Source organism: Pseudorca crassidens, chromosome X (genome assembly GCF_039906515.1).
Source record: "Pseudorca crassidens isolate mPseCra1 chromosome X, mPseCra1.hap1, whole genome shotgun sequence".
NCBI lineage: Eukaryota > Metazoa > Chordata > Mammalia > Artiodactyla > Delphinidae > Pseudorca > Pseudorca crassidens.
The window spans coordinates 71,792,062-71,812,555 of NC_090317.1; the positions used below are offsets into that span (position 1 = coordinate 71,792,062).

The window sequence follows — 20,494 nt, forward strand, 5'->3', positions numbered from 1 at the left end:
CGTTCTGCAACTTGCAGTTGGAAGTCAGGCGGATGCTTTCGAAAGCTGTGAGAATGGCCTGATGCATTCCGTTGGACTGCCACGCTTTATGCTACTGGATGCTAAGCCACGTTGCATTCATCCATTTCCTTACTGACGGGAATTTGGAGTGTTCCCAGTTTTTCCCATCACCAACTCCCTTGTGCATGTGTTCTTGTACACTACAGGTACCAGCGTGTCTCCGGAAGAAGTACCAGGCAGCGGACTTGCAGGAGCATAGAGGAAATAGATTCTTTCTTCCTTCCTTTTAAAGATCTTGGGCTAAAAGCAAGGACTCTGGAGTCAGATTGATTGGTTTCAATCCTGCCGCTGATCCCCACGAGCCGAATGACCTTGGGCCAGTGGCCGAACCTCTCAGTGCCTGTTTCCTCACCGGGAAGAGGCCAGTAATAGTTGGTACTATAGTTAAAGGCGTGTCACGCGGATGCATTATTATTTATGCCCAGCGCTTAGAAGAGTGCCAGGCACAGAGTCCGTGCCGGCACTAAGTTGCTTTCAATGGATTCTGCCAAATGCGTCTCTTGCACCACCGCCACAGGGGTTTGCTCCTAACCTCTCCCACCCTCGGAATGGTTAAGCTCTTTGAAGGTTGTCAACCTAGTGTGTGAAACCCGATTCGTGGTTTTAGTTCACATCTCCAGGATCAGCGGTGGGGAGCATCTTTTGGGGTGTAACTGGCCACTGCGATTTCCTCTTCTTTGAATTTGCCTCAGAGAGGGGGAAGGACTGATGGAGCGAGGCCAACCCCAAGTCTATCCGCCACACCCGCCTGCCAGGAACGTCTGCTGAGCCACATTTGATGGAGCAGTTGAGACAGAGACCTTACAGAACAAAAATACGATCCCTTTGCTCTCTGGCCGACCCCTGATCACTGACTGCGGGACTCCTGTGCCCATTCTCCTGTTGGGTCTTAAGGCTTGCGGTGGAAGGGAGGCTGGCAAATGCTTTCGGCGCGTGCTAGGCATCCAGCGCCTCCATCTTGACGTTTCATCCTCACCACCCCTGGAGCCCGGCGCCCTCACTCGCCGACGCCCTCGACCCCCTGTATACATGGGAAACGGAGGCTCAGAGCTGTGACTCTAACCAGAAAGGGGAGGCGGGACAGGAGGAGGCGGGCCCAGAGGCTTGACAGAGGGAGGCACTCCCACCACCTCCTTCACCAGCCAACTGCCCGGACCGCCCACGGGCTTGCGAGCAAACCAGAGGCCCTCGGCCCCATTGGTTAGGTCTCGACGGGGGCGGGCGAACAAGGAGCCCGCTGGTTGGCGGGGGCCGGACCAATGAGGAGGCTGCGGCGCGGGCGTGAGAGGCGCGCTGAAAGTGGCGCGTCCTTTCTTTTGAGGCGAGCTCGTGCGGCGCGTGAGGTGGCTGACGCTCCCTTCTGAGCGCCGCCCGCCTAGCCCGCCGTGACCGCGACCGCGACTCGGGCCATCGACCGTCGCCCCGGTTCTGGGGCCACCCGGGTCGCGACATGAGCTCCCCGGATGAGGTGTATGTGTTGAGAAGGCGTGTCCGCCCGAAAGTCAGGGAGCGGGCCGGCGTTCGCATAGCCGGCCCCGCAGTCCCGCCGGGGCCCGACCCAGGCCCCGAGCCTGGGGAGCCGCGGAGCGGCAAGGGCGGAGGCGGCTTCCCGGACCCCGAGGGCTTCCAGTCGAAGCGGGAGATGCTGGAAGGGCGAGGGCCGGTGCTGTGGGGCCGCGAAGGCCGACCTGGCTCCCCAGATGAGCACACGAGGGACCTCCTGGACCTGATCGACGAGTCTGAGGCGGCCAAGGAGGCCAACCTGCAGCAGCTGACCGACCAGGATGTGCTGGGCGTCCGCAGATACCCGGACCCCGAGGGCTTCCAGTCTGAGCGGGAGATGCTGGAAGCGCGAGGGCCGGTGCTGTGGGGCCGCGAAGGCCGACCTGGCTCCCCAGATGAGCACACGAGGGACCTCCTGGACCTGATCGAGGAGTCTGAGGCGGCCAAGGAGGCCAACCTGCAGCAGCTGACCGACCAGGACGTGCTGGGCGTCCGCAGGTACCCGTCCCCGGAGAGGTCCACTGCCTTCAAAGAGGCCACTTGGTCGACACTGTGCCTCGAGGCGGGTCCCGGCGGTCGAGGAGCGCCCGGCCAGAGCTGTGGGGAGGCGTCGACGGCTCCAGCCGGCCCTCTCCACCTGGGTGGGCCTGAAGCGGGCCGGGCCTTGGGGAACCCTAAGAGAGGCACTAAGCGTAGGTTGAACGTGGCTGCGGATCGCCAGCGGCGCTCCGCGGAAGGCCTGGCCTGGCTGCTGTCCGACTCCGAGTCCTCAGATGAATTCAGTGAGACACAGCTGATGACGGTGAGCACTTACCGCAGAGGAGGAGGCCAGGCCAAGCCCAGCAGACCCGAGGATCCCGGGGACACTCCCAGACACTCGAAGTTCCAAGTCAGGGAGAATTACCGTCACGTGACAGGCTCTTCCCTGTCCTCGGCTCCGCGAGGACTCTCTTCGGTTGTGGAAAGGCAGGGCGTGGGAGAGCAGGGCATCTCTTCCCCTAAGAAAATGCAGAGCGTGCTGTGGGGCAAGGGGGGCAGCAAGCCCAGCTACCCGGGAGCTGCTGCTGCTGCTGCTGCTGCTGCTTCTGTTTCTGCTGCTGCTCCAGGTGGCCTGCCGCAGGTCACTCCTAGGAAGAACGGAGCCCAGGAGAAGAAATCCGTCGGGGAAGCATCCAAACTTGCCCTGGGGGGAACCTTCCGTTCCCGGGGGCAGCGAATCTCGGCAACTCCCGTGGAACCGGCCACCTTCCCCCCAATCTCTGGTATTCCGCTGCCTGGGAGACCCAAGAGTTATACCTTGGTCCTTTCGGGAACCAAACAGTCCAAGCACAGTGGCGCTGGGAAGAAATCCGTGGTCAGGTGGGCAAGGGAGTCTGAGGCGGTGGCGGGAGAAGATAAGGACCCAAATAGAGACCCAGCCCCAAAGGGCCAAGTGAGTAGGCCATGCTCCTCCTCTCTCCCCACTCTTCCCCCCCCCCACAGCACCCAGGGCACACGTCTTCATCCATGCTGCCTCTGTCCACCCCTCAGAGGTCAGCATTGGGTGCCCCTCGGTCACTGGGTCATTACGATGCCAGATCGGGCTCCTTTTCCTAGGGACAAACATTAAGGTAGCACTTCGGGTGTCCTGGGCCCGGTTCTCCACCCTTGGCCTCTTTCCAGCCTCCTCTGAGAGACTTGGGCTGGGATGGAAGGGAGGGCTGGTAGCTGAATTGGGTCGGGGGATCCCTTAAAAGCTTCCCCGGAAAGCCTCAGTATTTAGACTCACCAGCTTCCTGAATCCTCCTTCCTAGCTGTTCCCCAGACCTTCCTTGCAGGGGCCCTGGGCTTTCTCAGTGTCCCACTGTTGTGCCTAGATCAGCTCTGCCTGCTGGCCTGGGGCTGACTGAGGGAGAAAGTGCTAATGAGATCAGCCTTTCAATTCCCTTCCCAATTCCCTGCCTCACCCTGGCCCGAATCACACAACTCTCTCTCTCTCTCTCTCTCTCTCTCTCTCTCTCTCACACACACACACACACACACACACACAGTTCCTTAGTCCAAATCGGTGAGAAATTTTTGTTTCAGCTGCTCACTCACAGGCCAGGGACATCTTGTCTGCGCATGCATCGTAGAAAAGCCAGCAGTGGCGACGTCAACACCAGAGGCCCCCAAGATCCAGGAAACTCAGAACCCTTGGCCCTGAACCAGGGAGAAGTCATGCCCAGGGGGCCTGCCCCCTCAGGTGAGTGTCGTGGGTTTGATATGAGGGGAGGGAAGAGGGGTTGAGGACAGAAACCTCTGCCTCTGTCTCTGCCGGGGGCACAGCCTTGCTCCCAGGCAGCTTCTCCCACAGAAGACGGGGTGCTGGCAGGGCTGGCCTTGAGCCACATCATCCTCTGTGTGGGGTTTGTGCGGCCGGGGTGATCGGTGGCAGTGCCCCAAACAGCTGCTCCGGGTGTAGACTTGCAGGGGAACAGCCTTTTCTGTTAAGTCCTGTTCGGCCACATTGCTCTCCCACGTGCTGGCTGTGGCTGCAGCTCTGGGAGGGTCGAATCCAGAGCCACATTGTTTGGGGACCACAGTGGCGAAATGGCTGTCCCCGGGGAACAGGGGAAGCAGGCCCAGAGACAAGGTTCCGGCTGCTGGGCAGAGCAGGGGCGGCTGGTTGCCAGCAGAGGGTGGTGCTGCCTCACCTCACTTTAGAGCCCGCTTGGCCCTTTCCACCTCACTGGGAGCCTGGGAAGCTGGATTGTGTGTCCTTTCCCTCTCAGGTGACCGGGGGCCACTTGACCATCCCCCAAGACCGGAAACGCAGCAGCAGCCACTGGGAACGCCCTGCTGTCCTTGGGTAATGCTTCCACTGCATCCTGGAAATGCAGGCCCAAACTCGAGGGTGGGATCTGGGTCCAAGTTCAGCTGACATGTGTGGGCTCCCCCTCCCCTGCCCCCATCACGTACCCCACGGAGGGAGCCCACCTCCTTTCCACTGAGGAGCCCTTGCCAGTCTAACCACCCGGCTTTGGGGTGGAGGGCCCGGGGGAGAGGAGAAGGTGGAGGAGAGAGGAGGCCAGAGTATACTAATCATTTCTCTTCCTCCTCTGTCTGCTGGCCTAGTGTCTCGAGCTAAAGAGAGAAGTAGACGAACTTAAGGAGCAACTTGGTATGAGGAACCAGGGCCGGAGAGCGGTGTCTTAGTGAAGAACCCGGGTGGGCACCTGGGGTGGGGGTGGGCTGCAGGTGCGGTGGGCCTGGCAGGGACGATCATCCCTGTGGGGAGGAGAACCTCTCAGGCCTGGCCCTGGAGCTGGCTGTGCATGTACAACTGGGCGTGTGTACAAATAACAAAGTACTGTCTGGACTGCATGCACACTTTGACAACCAGACCAGTCCTAGGGAATGTCCTTCTGATAGGACTTTTAGAGATGCCTCGTTGATTTTTCCCTTGAACTGCTGCTTGGTGTGGCTTCTAAGGTTCTTGTTGGATTGTTTGTTTGTGTGTGTGACAAGTTCTGAGTGGTTGTGGCACGGCCCACAGCATGAGAGCTGCTGGCACATTTTGTTTCCCTTTAGGAACCGGTTCCACATTCAATTTGGGTGGTGGGGAGTGATCAGGCCCAGAGCTCTTTGCATCGGGTCTGGAGGGGTTTCAGGTATCAGGGCTAGGCGGTTCCTCACGGGGATAGGGGGACGGGCTTCTGTATCCCTCTGTCTGGAGCGCCTGCTAATGCCTGTCCCTGTTGCAGCCGCCATGCAGTACCTGGCTGACAAGTTGCAGACCCTTTGAAGTGAGTGTTACACACACCGTACCCCTTCCCACAGTCCTGGCTGTTGAGCAGGGCTGGGGGCTGGCCCTGGCTTCAGGCTCTTCCCTGACTCTGCTGTTTCACAGGTTGAGCCCAGCGTCTTCCTGCAAGAGGAGCAGCTGGTACCTTTGGGGCCCTGGAGCTGTGGCCAAGCTCGTTCCCTCCTGTTCTGCCTCAGCTAGGGCTTCCTCTCCCCCTTGTTTTGCCCCCGCCCCGCCCCAGTTTCACAGCAGTTTCCAATTAAAGTACCTCTCATATTCTGTGTTCTGCCTTCTCTCTGGAGGGGTAGGGGTCGGGGTCGGGGTAGGGGGCCGGGCCGGGGCGCTGCTCCACGTCAGAGCCTTTTCCAGAACGGTATCTGTGGCATCCTGTGGTGGGGACTCTGGGCCAGCCTCTGTTACCATCCCTGCAGTCAAGCCAGCGGAGTGTCCCAGGTCTGGGTCCTGTGTGTGCTCTGCCTGGCCACATTGGCACGTCCTCCCTTTCCCCCGAAGGCCCTCTTCTAGCTCTCTCCAAACACCCCTCCTCCTCTGGGGTCTGGCGGTTCCCATTCATCTCTGCCATTCACCCTTCCCATCAGCAGGAACTCATGACCCCCTTCCAGAGCTCCAATCTGGAAGCATTCACATCCTCCCTGCCCTAGCCAGCTGACCACCCTCCTCCAGCCGGGTCGTCTGTACACCCTTGAGTGGAAATTGGCCTGTCAGGTTCTATGGCGAGTGTGGTTAGTAGGTCTGTGTTGTTGCATGGTCCCCGTCAAATACTCTTCCACCAGCCCCGTGACACAGATTTTCCTGGAAATGATATTTCCGTGTCCCAGCTCAATCTCCCAGACTGCCTCTTTAGGACACACGAGATTGAGTCTGAACTCCATGTTCGATTTCCCCCTCACTCGAGGTTGGGGAGCACTTCCTTCCCTCAGCCAGGACCCAGGGCTGTACCAGCCTGAGACTCAGAGGGACAGATTTGTGTTTGAGTGAGGCAAGGGTGGTTCTGCCTGACACCCTTCCTGAAAGACCGGTGTTTTACTACACAAAAGGGGGTATGATGGTAGATTGGCCATTCAAGGTTGGTGACGGTGTGTCCCTGTGTGTGAATAAATGTAATCAGGGGTAATCTCCCTTGAGGGAGAAAGATGTGATTCAGGGAGTAAAGGGAGTAGAGGCTGGTCCAGGTTCTGTAAGGCATTGAATGAGCAAAAGCAAGGTTCGGATCTGTTTTGTTCAAAGGTTGTCGTTAAATTCCCAAAACATAGGAGGGGGATGATGCAGAAGTCACCAACCCCCACGACAGGGTGTCGGGATGCTCGAAATGTTGGATTCGCTGGAGGTGGCTCTCGATCCTACTCTGTGATCCTATGATGTCTGACAACTACTGTGGGTGTGGATGGAATGAGATTGGGAAGGGTGGCTCCTCAGAGTAGCTCATCTTAGAATCAGGGGACCCATATATGAGGCCACCCAACATGAGCTACCCGGGACAGGAGCAGGATGGGCGCAGTGAGGATGGGAAGTAAGGAGTGACTGCACCTGGACAATGGGGAGCACTTGGGTCCACCCTTCCCCCATATTCTCACCCTGACTCCCTTCCAGAGTCCACGGCATGAGTTCAGGTGGGCAGACCACAGGTGGGATGGGACAGTCACAGACCTCAGGGTCAGAAAAGAACGTTCGTGGGACTTAATCCTTCCCCTCAAACCCCTCCCTGGAGAAGGTGGGCTTGATTGCTGCCCAGGCCTCTGGCTGGATTCCTAGAATGTACCCAGTGCCCCACCCAGCCTGTACCAGGCTTATGTTCTAGCCCCTCTTGCTCCGGCACTGCTCCCCACTGAGCTGAGGCCATTACCAATGAGTGTGTGTGCACTTCGAGGAAACAGAGCTAGCTTAGACCTTGGACCTGCCTCTGACCAGTAGAGACAGTCATTCCAGGTCATGTGTCCCTGCAGACACTCTGGAGAGAGTGAAGCTAACTACAGGCTGGAGACAGCCATCACAGGAACTCGCTTCCCAGTGCACACTAAGGATGTTAATAGAATGTTAACAGAATGTTCATAGAAACCTTATTCATAGTCACCCCAAACTGAAAGCAATCAAGATGTTATTCAACAGATGAACGAATAAAACCATACATCTATAAATGAAACATTCTTTAACAATACAAAGGAAGGAACTCTTGATACATGCAACAACTTGGATGAATCGCAAATGCATTATGCTAAATGAAAGAAGCCAGTCTCAAAATGTTACATACTGTGTGATTGTGTTTGTATAATATCTGGAAAAGGTAAAACTATAGGGATGGGAAACAGATCACCAGTTATCAGAGGTTTGGGATGGGGGAGATGGTTTGACTACAAAGCAGAAGAATCAGGGAGATTTTGGGGCTGATGGAACTGTTTTGTATCCTGATTGTGGTGATAGTTACACAAATCTGTCCATGTGTTAAAACTCATGGTACTGAAAACAAAAAAGTTAATTTTACTATGTAATAAATCAAAATATATGTAACTAAAAAAATTAAATGTGTCATACATAAAGGCTTGGGAATCATAATGGCATGCAAAATAGTACCAGCGTTCTCAAAAGTGACATTGAAAGTCAGAAAACTTTTCAGCCTGAAATTATATATCAGCTATCAAATAAGCATGAAATTAAAGGTAATATTAAAGGTAATATTTGTTCATGCAAAGTCTTAAAAGAAATTATCACCCATGGTACCTGGAGAATGAGTCCCATCAAAACACTGTGGTAAACCAAGAACAATGAAGACATTAGTTCTAGGAAGCAGAAGATCCCACTTAGGGGTTTGGTAAAGGAGTGTTCTAGGAGCGACACTCTAGGCAACCAATAAAGATTGAAACTGGGTCCAGGAAAGTGATTTCCAACAACAAAGGAATGGACATAGTTGAAGATTGAGAAAATATTGCCAATAGGCCTATGACAGAAATGTAAGCTCTTGAGGGAAGGAACGTCATCTGTTTTTCTCAGTGATGTAGCACCATGTGTTAGAACAGTACCTTGTCAGCCCTCAATAGAGAATTGTTAAATGGAAAGGAGAGAAAGAGTGAATGAGAAGAGAGGAATTTGAGACAGCAAGTATACACTGACTCTTAAGGAGTTTTTATGTGAAGGTGAGCAGAGAAAAATGGTGTCGCTTGAAGGGAAATTGGAATCAAAAGAAGGTTTTCTTTAATTGGGAGAAACGACAACATACTTGTATGCTGATAGGAATGATCCAAAATAGAGAAAACTATTTATGAATGAGGGAAGTTTGTTTCTGATTGCCTGTATACTCTCAATGAAATGGGAAGCAAGGCCATCTGGTGAGAGCGAAGGTGGTGCATGATCAGCAAGTACCCCCTCAACTTTCCCGGATCATCTTGTGATCTTCTTCTTTCTTTTACAATTTTATTTATTTATTTGGCTGCGCTGGGCCTCTGTGGCTGCGCGCCGGCTTTCTCTAGTTGCGTTGAGCAGGGGTTACTCTGCGTTGTGGTGCGCGGGCTTCTCATTGCAGTGGCTTCTCTTGTTGTGGAGCATGGGCTCTAGGCACGCAGGCTTCAGCAGTTGTGGCACACAGGCTCTAGAGCACAGGCTCCAGTAGCTGTGCTGCACAGGCTTAGTTGATCCGTGGCATAGGGGATCTTCTGGGACCAGGGATCGAACCCGTGTCCCCTACATTGGCAGACAGATTCTTAACCACTGTGCCACCAGGGAAGTCCCGTGATCTTCTTGTATGGAACTTTTCATAATAAAGTGCTGTGAAAAATTAAAAAGAAGTGCTTTTGTTCGTTAAAAGGTATGATAAAAAGAGTGAAGGCAAGCTAAAAACTAGAAGATATTTACATAACATGAAATCATCAAAGAATTAAAGTATAGAATACATAAAGAACTTCCACAAATAAATATGCAAACAACCCAAGGGGAAAATGGGCAAAGGACACTAAATGAACACCTCATAGACAAGAAAATCCCCAAGGCCAAGCATATGAAAAGCTGCTCAATATTATTACTAATATTATTACTAATCAAGAAATTGCAGATTAAATCTACAATGAGATGCCATTTCACTATCACAAGATTGACAACAATTTTGTACTTTGTTAATATCAAATGTTGATGAGGATGTGGTACGGTTAAACACTGTTGATAGGAGTAGAAATTAGCATGACCCCATTGTAAAAACTCTGGCATGATCTAGTAATGTTGGAAATCTTCTTTCCCTATGAGATGACAATTTCAGTCCTAAGTATGAGCACTGGAACGCAGCTTCCCAGCCATTTGATTCTATGGCTCACACAGAAAATGATGATTGTATGGCATACAGGAGTAAGATGACAAAGTTGTTCAGGGCCAGAGCCAAGCGGTCCAGGGGCTGCTGTCTGGCTGTCTCTGGAGATGAAGGCCTCAAAGTCCCAGGTCCAAAAGTTGGAAAGCTCTGCCCTGGAAGGCTCTTGTACGTGGGCACCAGGAAACATGCGCCAGAATGTTTATAGTAGCGCTATGAATAATATCTGCCCAAATGGAAACAACCCAAATTACCCATTGACAGGAGAATGGATACATAGGTTGAGATACAGTTGATTCTTGTTATTTGTAGATTCCATACTTTCAAATTCCCCTATTTGCTAAAATTCATTTTTGACCACAAATCAGTACCAGAGTGCTTTCCTCCTCGTTCGAGAGAGCTGTGAAAAATTTGAGTTGGTGGAATATGTTCCCAACTGAGGTCAAACAAGGTGACGCCCTGCCTTCTGGTTTCAGTCTCATACTGCAAGCAAGTGTCCTTTTCATGATTTATTTGGTGCCACATAGTTTGCATTTTTGTGCTTCTTTGTTGGTGATTTCATAATTAAAGATGGCCTCCAAGCTTAGTGCTGAAGTACTGTCTAGTGTTCTTGAGTGCAAAATGACTATGACGTGCACTCAAGAAAATATGTGTGTTACATAAACCTTGTTCAGGCATGATTTATAATGCTGTTGGCTGTGAGGTCAGTGTTAATGAATCAATAATATTTGTATTAAATAGAGTGCCTTTAAACAGAAACACACATGAAACATGATTACGCAGCGATCAGTCGATGAAAATGTTGTGACCAGCGGATGGTAGGAACTTGAAATTATATTTCCCTTAGGAGCAATGTTTCAGGATTGCCTAATTCAGTGTTCATGGCAACTTTATAGACTGCAAATAACTATCATGATAATGAGAGTCTACTGTATATTCATTTGGTGGAACAGTGTACAGCAATGAAAATGAACAAGTGCCTGCCACATGCGACAACAGGGATGAATCTCAGTTACACAGTATCACACGGGAGAAGTCAGAAACCACACAAATGATTCCATTTACATAAAGACCAAAGGATGCAGCAAAACCAACGTTGTTAGGAATATGAACCTATGTAGAGAATAACTAAAGAAAAGGAAGGGAACGATGAAGACAAAGGATAGAGGTTACTTCTGAGGAGGGTGAAGGGAAAGGAATTGGAGCTTCCATGCAAGGAACTTCTAAGGTTATGGTGACGTTTGAAAAAACACTGCTATAAAAGTTTACTGAGGGAATGAATGGCTCCCAAGTCTGTATCTCTCTCTAGCTTTGACCCCTCACTGGTGTTCCAGAACCAAATTTCTAAGTGCATCCTGGCTAATTCCACCTGCATGTCCTATAAGAAACACAACCTTAATGTATCCAAAATCCCATCATTTCCCTCCCAATCTTTCTTTACTTCCTGTGTCCTTATGCTCCCCACCACAAAGTCACTCAAAACGGAAATGTTAGTCACCTTTGACTTCTGCTTCCTTGTGGTGGCCATAGAAACATGCCCCTCCGATCCACTGCAGGGAACATAGTAGATTGGCAAGTGCCAGCTGCCACTTCTCTGGCACCACCATTGTTTGTGCCAAGATCCCACATCCTCTGGGTAGCTCCCAGCCAGTGACTGAGCATGGCAGGGGCATACTGCTTCAGGACAGGGACTCCTCTAAATGGCAGCTGTAGGGTGGGGACTCCACATGAGCCTGAACAAACTAAACTAAACGGAACTAAAGTTTACTGTTAGAACGAAACTGCATCTGAGATTCTTCTTATCTGACCCTCCTTTCCCCCGCATCTCTCTTACAGACGTCAGACCAGCATCGCACCCTGAAGAAGACTCATTCCTGCTCCTTCTCCTTTATCCTTCACATGCCATTCTCCCATCATGTTCGTTCATGTCCAATCATGCCTTGGTGTCCGTATTTTTGGAGGACCCAAACTAACAAAAGTGGTACCAGGAGTGGTCTGAGAAGTTAGCTATAAGATGGGGTTTATGGACCAGCTCACTCACTGCCCAAATGACAAAGAGCGTACCATTTTGAGTGTTATGTGGGGCAAGGATAATCTCTAGCACAAGGTTACCTCCTGATTCCTTAAGGTTTTATCCATACGTACCTTGAAAAATATCCCAGTGGAGGGTCTTACTTGTGGCCTGTGAGATGATTCAGGCCTTTGAATGGTAGGGAGGGCACTATGTCTATAGGGAGGGCAGAGGCGGCTGTTCATCACTGTTATACTGGCGCCCTGCAAAGACATAATGAGAAACTAAGGGACATTACCAAACAGTTAAGGGCCAAGTGTAAGATTCATGGGGTTTTCTTGGTGGCTTACAAAATGCCCTTGCCTCCTGCAGAGACAGCTGAGTAGCTCACAGATTATGCGATAACAATAAGTGCAGAACTCCAGATATGTATACATCCTTGACAAACACAGGCCTGTTATAGGAAGGTCAGGGCCCTTTTTGGAAAAACTTCAGATTCTGAAATGTAGGCCGGGTATATTGGCATGGATGTCTCCAAACGTTGGCTTATCAGATCCAAACGTCCTGAGGCCTCAAAGCTTGCAGGGTGGCCCTTCCTTCCCTAGCAAGAGCTAACACATGCCCTGTGCTGGTAGATGCTACAGAGTCTGCTCCCCCACAAAGTGACAGACGCCTCTCCCAGGGAAACCCTCATCTCTTCCCCATAAACTCACTGGGATATGCCGAGCCTGATAAGGGGAAAAAGAAATTATACACCAAGAAATAACAAGCCTGTACTGGCAGGAGCAGGGCAATATCCCTGGGATTGGATTTTGAGGGTGCTGGATCAAGTGGACAGGAATATAAGAGTGGAAGAGCAAGTTTTGCTGAGCGGAGGCACTTTCTCATGCCATGGGATTTAACACACGGGCAAGGACTCCAGGAGATGGAGGAAATTCACTGCCATACTGGCCCTTTGAAACTTTGAGAAAGTGATGGCCCATAAGGAGAGAAGTGGAAATGCCTGCCTTGGATTGGCAGGTGACAGAGGAAGGAACAATAAGGTTGAGTGATGCAGACATGCTAGAACGGACAGAAAAGGTGAGGCCAGTCACATGGCCTCATGGTTATGTCCCACTGTAGGGCTGAGAGGACACATCCCACTGTAGGACACATGTCCCACTGTAGGGCTGAGAGGACACATCACTCACCAAAGCCATCAGGAGTGTTCTGGTGAGAGGGGCCCCAGCATCACTAGAAGTTTGGTGGTTGCTCCCCTCTGGAGGCCAATGCCAATGATGGAAGGAAAGTGGTCCCGACCTGGGCTCATTACCACCCATGGGAGCCAACGAATTCTGACATGATAGAGGGCAGAGGGCAGCTCTTAACCAAGAGATGCTAGCAGACCACATTTCCAGTAACGACCAGCAAGCTCAGAGGGGCAGTCAAGAGTGCCTGCTTGACCGGCAGAAAGCTGAGAAGATGGCTCAGACAGCATGGCTCCCTAGGGGCAACGACAGCCAGCAAAAGGCAAGAATGCAAGAGAAGGAGGGCCATCATCCCGCTAAAAAGCCACAGTCTCCTGCTCAGTTCCTGGTCCTCAGCCAATTCAGAGACTGGCCCCACTGAAGAGGTGGATGAGTCCTGAGGAGGAAGGATCCAGAAACAAGGCAGTGGGTTATGACCGTCCCTAAAGAGAATGACTGCCAGTTCTCAGGTGACTGTACCCGGAGGCTAGAAAAAGACCCAGACACTTCTACTACTACTGGACACAGGATCTGAGCTGACATTGATCCAGGAGGCCCAAAGTGTCATGATGGGGCCCCATTAGAATGGGGCTTATGAGGCCCTGACATTAAAAGGAGTTGGGAATAGAGACCGGTTCACAGTGAGCTGAATGGATCCCTGGACCAAAATAGCGGTCATTTCTCCAGTCCCCAAGCTGATAATGATAAGTGATGCACTTGGCAGTTGGAGCAATGACTTCCACATTGGGTCACTGCTCTGTGGGGTAAGAGCTATCCCGGTGGGGAAAGCCAAGAGGAACCTCTGACACTGGCTCCCACCCCAGGCCAAGAGAGTAAGTCAAAAGCAGTATTGGATCCTGGTGAGCATAGGGGGCTAAAGCAGAGATTAGTGACTTCATTGGAGACGTATGGGATGCAGGGGAAGAGGAGGTAGGAGAGCCACAGGGACGAAGAGAGTGGAGAAGGTGAGAAGAAGTTCTGGGAGTCTCTCTCTGGGGGAGGGAGGAAGGGAATGGAAATGGTGAGAGGGAAGACGGAGGCTTCCACTGAATCCACTGGTAATGTTTCCTAGGGTGCTGGTGGATGCAGGAGATTTTGCTATATCCTTCCTTATCCATTTTAACATATTTGAAATAGCACACCATGACTTAAAAAGTCACTGGGAGAAGTGGAAGAGGGCGGTATCCACAAACGGGCAGGCACCATCGGGGGCAGGCTCGAGGAGGAGGATTGCAGATTTACAGTGCACCCAATCACCCCTGCTCTGAAACTTCTCCAGCACGGCCAGCTTCTCAGGTGCAGACCCAGAAAACTGGGCCTTTGAGTTCCACAGGCAAGAGGGGTTCAGACACCCCAGGACTCTCCAGGAGGTCAGCCAGAGCAGGATGCAGGAGAGAGAGGTGACTGAAGACAGGAGTATGAACGGGAAGGAGCAGAAGGAAGGTATGGGAGGAATGGAGCGGTGTCAGAGTAGGAGTGGGGTGGCAGACACGGGAAATTCTAACACCCATGGGCCATATAGAAACCAAGGGAGGCACCACTCCCCAGACATCAGTACTGCTCAGCTCAGGGGAGCTGAGAACTGACAGTTCCAAGAAAAACTGAGAGACACCTGGCTATCCACACCCACCGCCATCACAACTGGTAGGCCTTGGTTGTGCGTCCTTCAAAACTTTAAAACATACTTGTACATATACTTAAATGAATTCTCATATATTACATAGGATTGACTGGTGTGTGTGCGTGTGCCCACGCACGCAAGTGATTTAACTTACAAATGTGAATCCAAAGCCATCGTTCTGCAACTTGCAGTTGGAAGTCAGGCGGATGCTTTCGAAAGCTGTGAGAATGGCCTGATGCATTCCGTTGGACTGCCACGCTTTATGCTACTGGATGCTAAGCCACGTTGCATTCATCCATTTCCTTACTGACGGGAATTTGGAGTGTTCCCAGTTTTTCCCGTCACCAACTCCCTTGTGCATGTGTTCTTGTACACTACAGGTACCAGCGTGTCTCCGGAAGAAGTACCAGGCAGCGGACTTGCAGGAGCAGAGAGGAAATAGATTCTTTCTTCCTTCCTTTTAAAGATCTTGGGCTAAAAGCAAGGACTCTGGAGTCAGATTGATTGGTTTCAATCCTGCCGCTGATCCCCACGAGCCGAATGACCTTGGGCCAGTGGCCGAACCTCTCAGTGCCTGTTTCCTCACCGGGAAGAGGCCAGTAATAGTTGGTACTATAGTTAAAGGCGTGTCACGCGGATGCATTATTATTTATGCCCAGCGCTTAGAAGAGTGCCAGGCACAGAGTCCGTGCCGGCACTAAGTTGCTTTCAATGGATTCTGCCAAATTACCTCCCAAATGCGTCTCTTGCACCACCGCCACAGGGGTTTGCTCCTAACCTCTCCCACCCTCGGAATGGTTAAGCTCTTTGAAGGTTGTCAACCTAGTGTGTGAAACCCGATTCGTGGTTTTAGTTCACATCTCCAGGATCAGCGGTGGGGAGCATCTTTTGGGGTGTAACTGGCCACTGCGATTTCCTCTTCTTTGAATTTGCCTCAGAGAGGGGGAAGGACTGATGGAGCGAGGCCAACCCCAAGTCTATCCGCCACATCCGCCTGCCAGTAACGTCTGCTGAGCCACATTTGATGGAGCAGTTGAGACAAAGACCTTACAGAACGAAAATACGATCCCTTTGCTCTCTGGCCGACCCCTGATCACTGACTGCGGGACTCCTGTGCCCATTCTCCTGTTGGGTCTTAAGGCTTGCGGTGGAAGGGAGGCTGGCAAATGCTTTCGGCGCGTGCTAGGCATCCAGCGCCTCCATCTTGACGTTTCATCCTCACCACCCCTGGAGCCCGGCGCCCTCACTCGCCGACGCCCTCGACCCCCTGTATACATGGGAAACGGAGGCTCAGAGCTGTGACTCTAACCAGAAAGGGGAGGCGGGACAGGAGGAGGCGGGCCCAGAGGCTTGACAGAGGGAGGCACTCCCACCACCTCCTTCACCAGCCAACTGCCCGGGCCGCCCACGGGCTTGCGAGCAAACCAGAGGCCCTCGGCCCCATTGGTTAGGTCTCGACGGGGGCGGGCGAACAAGGAGCCCGCTGGTTGGCGGGAGCCAGACCAATGAGGAGGCTGCGGCGCGGGCGTGAGAGGCGCGCTGAAAGTGGCGCGTCGTTTCTTTTGAGGCGAGCTCGTGCGGCGCGTGAGGTGGCTGACGCTCCCTTCTGAGCGCCGCCCGCCTAGCCCGCCGTGACCGCGACCGCGACTCGGGCCATCGACCGTCGCCCCGGTTCTGGGGCCACCCGGGTCGCGACATGAGCTCCCCGGATGAGGTGTATGTGTTGAGAAGGCGTGTCCGCCCAAAAGTCAGGGAGCGGGCCGGCGTTCGCATAGCCGGCCCCGCAGTCCCGCCGGGGCCCGACCCAGGCCCCGAGCCTGGGGAGCCGCGGAGCGGCAAGGGCGGAGGCGGCTTCCCGGACCCCGAGGGCTTCCAGTCGAAGCGGGAGATGCTGGAAGGGCGAGGGCCGGTGCTGTGGGGCCGCGAAGGCCGACCTGGCTCCCCAGATGAGCACACGAGGGACCTCCTGGACCTGATCGAGGAGTCTGAGGCGGCCAAGGAGGCCAACCTGCAGCAGCTGACCGACCAGGATGTGCTGGGCATCCGCAGATACCCGGACCCCGAGGGCTTCCAGTCTGAGCGGGAGATGCTGGAAGCGCGAGGGCCGGTGCTGTGGGGCCGCGAAGGCCGACCTGGCTCCCCAGATGAGCACACGAGGGACCTCCTGGACCTGATCGAGGAGTCTGAGGCGGCCAAGGAGGCCAACCTGCAGCAGCTGACCGACCAGGATGTGCTGGGCGTCCGCAGATACCCGGACCCCGAGGGCTTCCAGTCTGAGCGGGAGATGCTGGAAGCGCGAGGGCCGGTGCTGTGGGGCCGCGAAGGCCGACCTGGCTCCCCAGATGAGCACACGAGGGACCTCCTGGACCTGATCGAGGAGTCTGAGGCGGCCAAGGAGGCCAACCTGCAGCAGCTGACCGACCAGGATGTGCTGGGCGTCCGCAGATACCCGGACCCCGAGGGCTTCCAGTCTGAGCGGGAGATGCTGGAAGCGCGAGGGCCGGTGCTGTGGGGCCGCGAAGGCCGACCTGGCTCCCCAGATGAGCACACGAGGGACCTCCTGGACCTGATCGAGGAGTCTGAGGCGGCCAAGGAGGCCAACCTGCAGCAGCTGACCGACCAGGACGTGCTGGGCGTCCGCAGGTACCCGTCCCCGGAGAGGTCCACTGCCTTCAAAGAGGCCACTGGGTCGACACTGCGCCTCGAGGCGGGTCCCGGCGGTCGAGGAGCGCCCGGCCAGAGCTGTGGGGAGGCGTCGACGGCTCCAGCCGGCCCTCTCCACCTGGGTGGGCCTGAAGCGGGCCGGGCCTTGGGGAACCCTAAGAGAGGCACTAAGCGTAGGTTGAACGTGGCTGCGGATCGCCAGCGGCGCTCCGCGGAAGGCCTGGCCTGGCTGCTGTCCGACTCCGAGTCCTCAGATGAATTCAGTGAGACACAGCTGATGACGGTGAGCACTTACCGCAGAGGAGGAGGCCAGGCCAAGCCCAGCAGACCCGAGGATCCCGGGGACACTCCCAGACACTCGAAGTTCCAAGTCAGGGAGAATTACCGTCACGTGACAGGCTCTTCCCTGTCCTCGGCTCCGCGAGGACTCTCTTCGGTTGTGGAAAGGCAGGGCGTGGGAGAGCAGGGCATCTCTTCCCCTAAGAAAATGCAGAGCGTGCTGTGGGGCAAGGGGGGCAGCAAGCCCAGCTACCCGGGAGCTGCTGCTGCTGCTGCTTCTGTTTCTGCTGCTGCTCCAGGTGGCCTGCCGCAGGTCACTCCTAGGAAGAACGGAGCCCAGGAGAAGAAATCCGTCGGAGAAGCATCCAAACTTGCCCTGGGGGGAACCTTCCGTTCCCGGGGGCAGCGAATCTCGGCAACTCCCGTGGAAGCGGCCACCTTCCCCCCAATCTCTGGTATTCCGCTGCCTGGGAGACCCAAGAGTTATACCTTGGTCCTTTCGGGAACCAAACAGTCCAAGCACAGTGGCGCTGGGAAGAAATCCGTGGTCAGGTGGGCAAGGGAGTCTGAGGCGGTGGCGGGAGAAGATAAGGACCCAAATAGAGACCCAGCCCCAAAGGGCCAAGTGAGTAGGCCATGCTCCTCCTCTCTCCCCACTCTTCCCCCCCCCCACAGCACCCAGGGCACACGTCTTCATCCATGCTGCCTCTGTCCACCCCTCAGAGGTCAGCATTGGGTGCCCCTCGGTCACTGGGTCATTACGATGCCAGATCGGGCTCCTTTTCCTAGGGACAAACATTAAGGTAGCACTTCGGGTGTCCTGGGCCCGGTTCTCCACCCTTGGCCTCTTTCCAGCCTCCTCTGAGAGACTTGGGCTGGGATGGAAGGGAGGGCTGGTAGCTGAATTGGGTCGGGGGATCCCTTAAAAGCTTCCCCGGAAAGCCTCAGTATTTAGACTCACCAGCTTCCTGAATCCTCCTTCCTAGCTGTTCCCCAGACCTTCCTTGCAGGGGGCCTGGGCTTTCTCAGTGTCCCACTGTTGTGCCTAGATCAGCTCTGCCTGCTGGCCTGGGGCTGACTGAGGGAGAAAGTGCTAATGAGATCAGCCTTTCAATTCCCTTCCCAATTCCCTGCCTCACCCTGGCCCGAATCACACAACTCTCTCTCTCTCTCTCTCTCTCTCTCTCTCTCACACACACACACACACACACACACACACACACACACAGTTCCTTAGTCCAAATCGGTGAGAAATTTTTGTTTCAGCTGCTCACTCACAGGCCAGGGACATCTTGTCTGCGCATGCATCGTAGAAAAGCCAGCAGTGGCGACGTCAACACCAGAGGCCCCCAAGATCCAGGAAACTCAGAACCCTTGGCCCTGAACCAGGGAGAAGTCATGCCCAGGGGGCCTGCCCCCTCAGGTGAGTGTCGTGGGTTTGATATGAGGGGAGGGAAGAGGGGTTGAGGACAGAAACCTCTGCCTCTGTCTCTGCCGGGGGCACAGCCTTGCTCCCAGGCAGCTTCTCCCACAGAAGACGGGGTGCTGGCAGGGCTGGCCTTGAGCCACATCATCCTCTGTGTGGGGTTTGTGCGGCCGGGGTGATCGGTGGCAGTGCCCCAAACAGCTGCTCCGGGTGTAGACTTGCAGGGGAACAGCCTTTTCTGTTAAGTCCTGTTCGGCCACATTGCTCTCCCACGTGCTGGCTGTGGCTGCAGCTCTGGGAGGGTCGAATCCAGAGCCACATTGTTTGGGGACCACAGTGGCGAAATGGCTGTCCCCGGGGAACAGGGGAAGCAGGCCCAGAGACAAGGTTCCGGCTGCTGGGCAGAGCAGGGGCGGCTGGTTGCCAGCAGAGGGTGGTGCTGCCTCACCTCACTTTAGAGCCCGCTTGGCCCTTTCCACCTCACTGGGAGCCTGGGAAGCTGGATTGTGTGTCCTTTCCCTCTCAGGTGACCGGGGGCCACTTGACCATCCCCCAAGACCGGAAACGCAGCAGCAGCCACTGGGAACGCCCTGCTGTCCTTGGGTAATGCTTCCACTGCATCCTGGAAATGCAGGCCCAAACTCGAGGGTGGGATCTGGGTCCAAGTTCAGCTGACATGTGTGGGCTCCCCCTCCCCTGCCCCCATCACGTACCCCACGGAGGGAGCCCACCTCCTTTCCACTGAGGAGCCCTTGCCAGTCTAACCACCCGGCTTTGGGGTGGAGGGCCCGGGGGAGAGGAGAAGGTGGAGGAGAGAGGAGGCCAGAGTATACTAATCATTTCTCTTCCTCCTCTGTCTGCTGGCCTAGTGTCTCGAGCTAAAGAGAGAAGTAGACGAACTTAAGGAGCAACTTGGTATGAGGAACCAGGGCCGGAGAGCGGTGTCTTAGTGAAGAACCCGGGTGGGCACCTGGGGTGGGGGTGGGCTGCAGGTGCAGTGGGCCTGGCAGAGACGATCATCCCTGTGGGGAGGAGAACCTCTCAGGCCTGGCCCTGGAGCTGGCTGTGCATGTACAACTGGGCGTGTGTACAAATAGCAAAGTACTGTCTGGACTGCATGCACACTTTGACAACCAGACCAGTCCTAGGGAATGTCCTTCTGATAGGACTTTTAGAGATGCCTCGTTGATTTTTCCCTTGAACTGCTGCTTGGTGTGGCTTCTAAGGTTCTTGTTGGATTGTTTGTTTGTGTGTGTGACAAGTTCTGAGTGGTTGTGGCACGGCCCACAGCATGAGAGCTGCTGGCACATTTTGTTTCCCTTTAGGAACCGGTTCCACATTCAATTTGGGTGGTGGGGAGTGATCAGGCCCAGAGCTCTTTGCATCGGGTCTGGAGGGGTTTCAGGTATCAGGACTAGGCGGTTCCTCACGGGGATAGGGGGACGGGCTTCTGTATCCCTCTGTCTGGAGCGCCTGCTAATGCCTGTCCCTGTTGCAGCCGCCATGCAGTACCTGGCTGACAAGTTGCAGACCCTTTGAAGTGAGTGTTACACACACCGTACCCCTTCCCACAGTCCTGGCTGTTGAGCAGGGCTGGGGGCTGGCCCTGGCTTCAGGCTCTTCCCTGACTCT

General features: G+C 54.3%; 3 protein-coding genes and 1 long non-coding RNA gene across 8 annotated transcripts in view; 3 read left to right on the forward strand and 1 right to left on the reverse strand.

Moving 5' to 3' along the window:
- The window catches only part of LOC137217170 (uncharacterized protein CXorf49 homolog), a 13,313-nt gene extending 12,810 nt beyond the window's left edge, over positions 1–503 (forward strand). The window contains exon 3 of the mRNA XM_067723724.1: positions 207–503. Within this exon, the coding sequence (XP_067579825.1) occupies positions 207–259 (53 nt within the window). The 3' untranslated portion in view covers positions 260–503. The remainder of the gene's footprint in view (positions 1–206) is intronic.
- The window catches only part of LOC137217172 (uncharacterized), a 25,842-nt gene extending 7,205 nt beyond the window's left edge, over positions 1–18,637 (reverse strand). Inside the window, exons 1-4 of one of the 2 annotated variants that reach the window (XR_010940029.1) lie at positions 18,398–18,629; positions 17,453–17,636; positions 11,781–11,909; positions 8,520–9,106 (exon numbers count right to left, since the gene is read on the reverse strand). This is a non-coding gene — a long non-coding RNA (uncharacterized lncRNA). Of the gene's footprint in view, positions 1–8,346; positions 9,107–11,780; positions 11,910–17,452; positions 17,637–18,397 lie in introns of those variants that run through there. The other variant, XR_010940028.1, reaches the window with a different exon arrangement.
- On the forward strand, positions 1,320–5,610 carry LOC137217261 (uncharacterized protein CXorf49 homolog). Its single transcript, XM_067723931.1, has 7 exons — positions 1,320–1,341; positions 1,440–2,995; positions 3,631–3,787; positions 4,317–4,393; positions 4,660–4,705; positions 5,289–5,330; positions 5,435–5,610. The coding sequence occupies exons 1-6, from the start codon at positions 1,320–1,322 to the stop codon at positions 5,327–5,329; spliced, it is 1,899 nt and encodes a 632-aa protein (XP_067580032.1). The 3' UTR covers position 5,330; positions 5,435–5,610.
- Positions 16,958–20,494, forward strand: part of LOC137217171 (uncharacterized protein CXorf49 homolog) — a 14,008-nt gene continuing 10,471 nt past the window's right edge. Inside the window, exons 1-5 of one of the 4 annotated variants that reach the window (XR_010940027.1) lie at positions 16,958–18,061; positions 18,703–18,859; positions 19,389–19,465; positions 19,732–19,824; positions 20,361–20,402. Coding sequence is in view for 3 of the 4 variants with exons in the window: in XM_067723725.1 (XP_067579826.1) it covers positions 16,976–18,061; positions 18,703–18,859; positions 19,389–19,465; positions 19,732–19,777; positions 20,361–20,401 (1,407 nt within the window). In the remaining variant the exon portion in view is untranslated. The remainder of the gene's footprint in view (positions 18,062–18,702; positions 18,860–19,388; positions 19,466–19,731; positions 19,825–20,360; positions 20,403–20,494) is intronic. The other 3 variants (XM_067723725.1, XM_067723726.1, XM_067723727.1) reach the window with 3 other exon arrangements.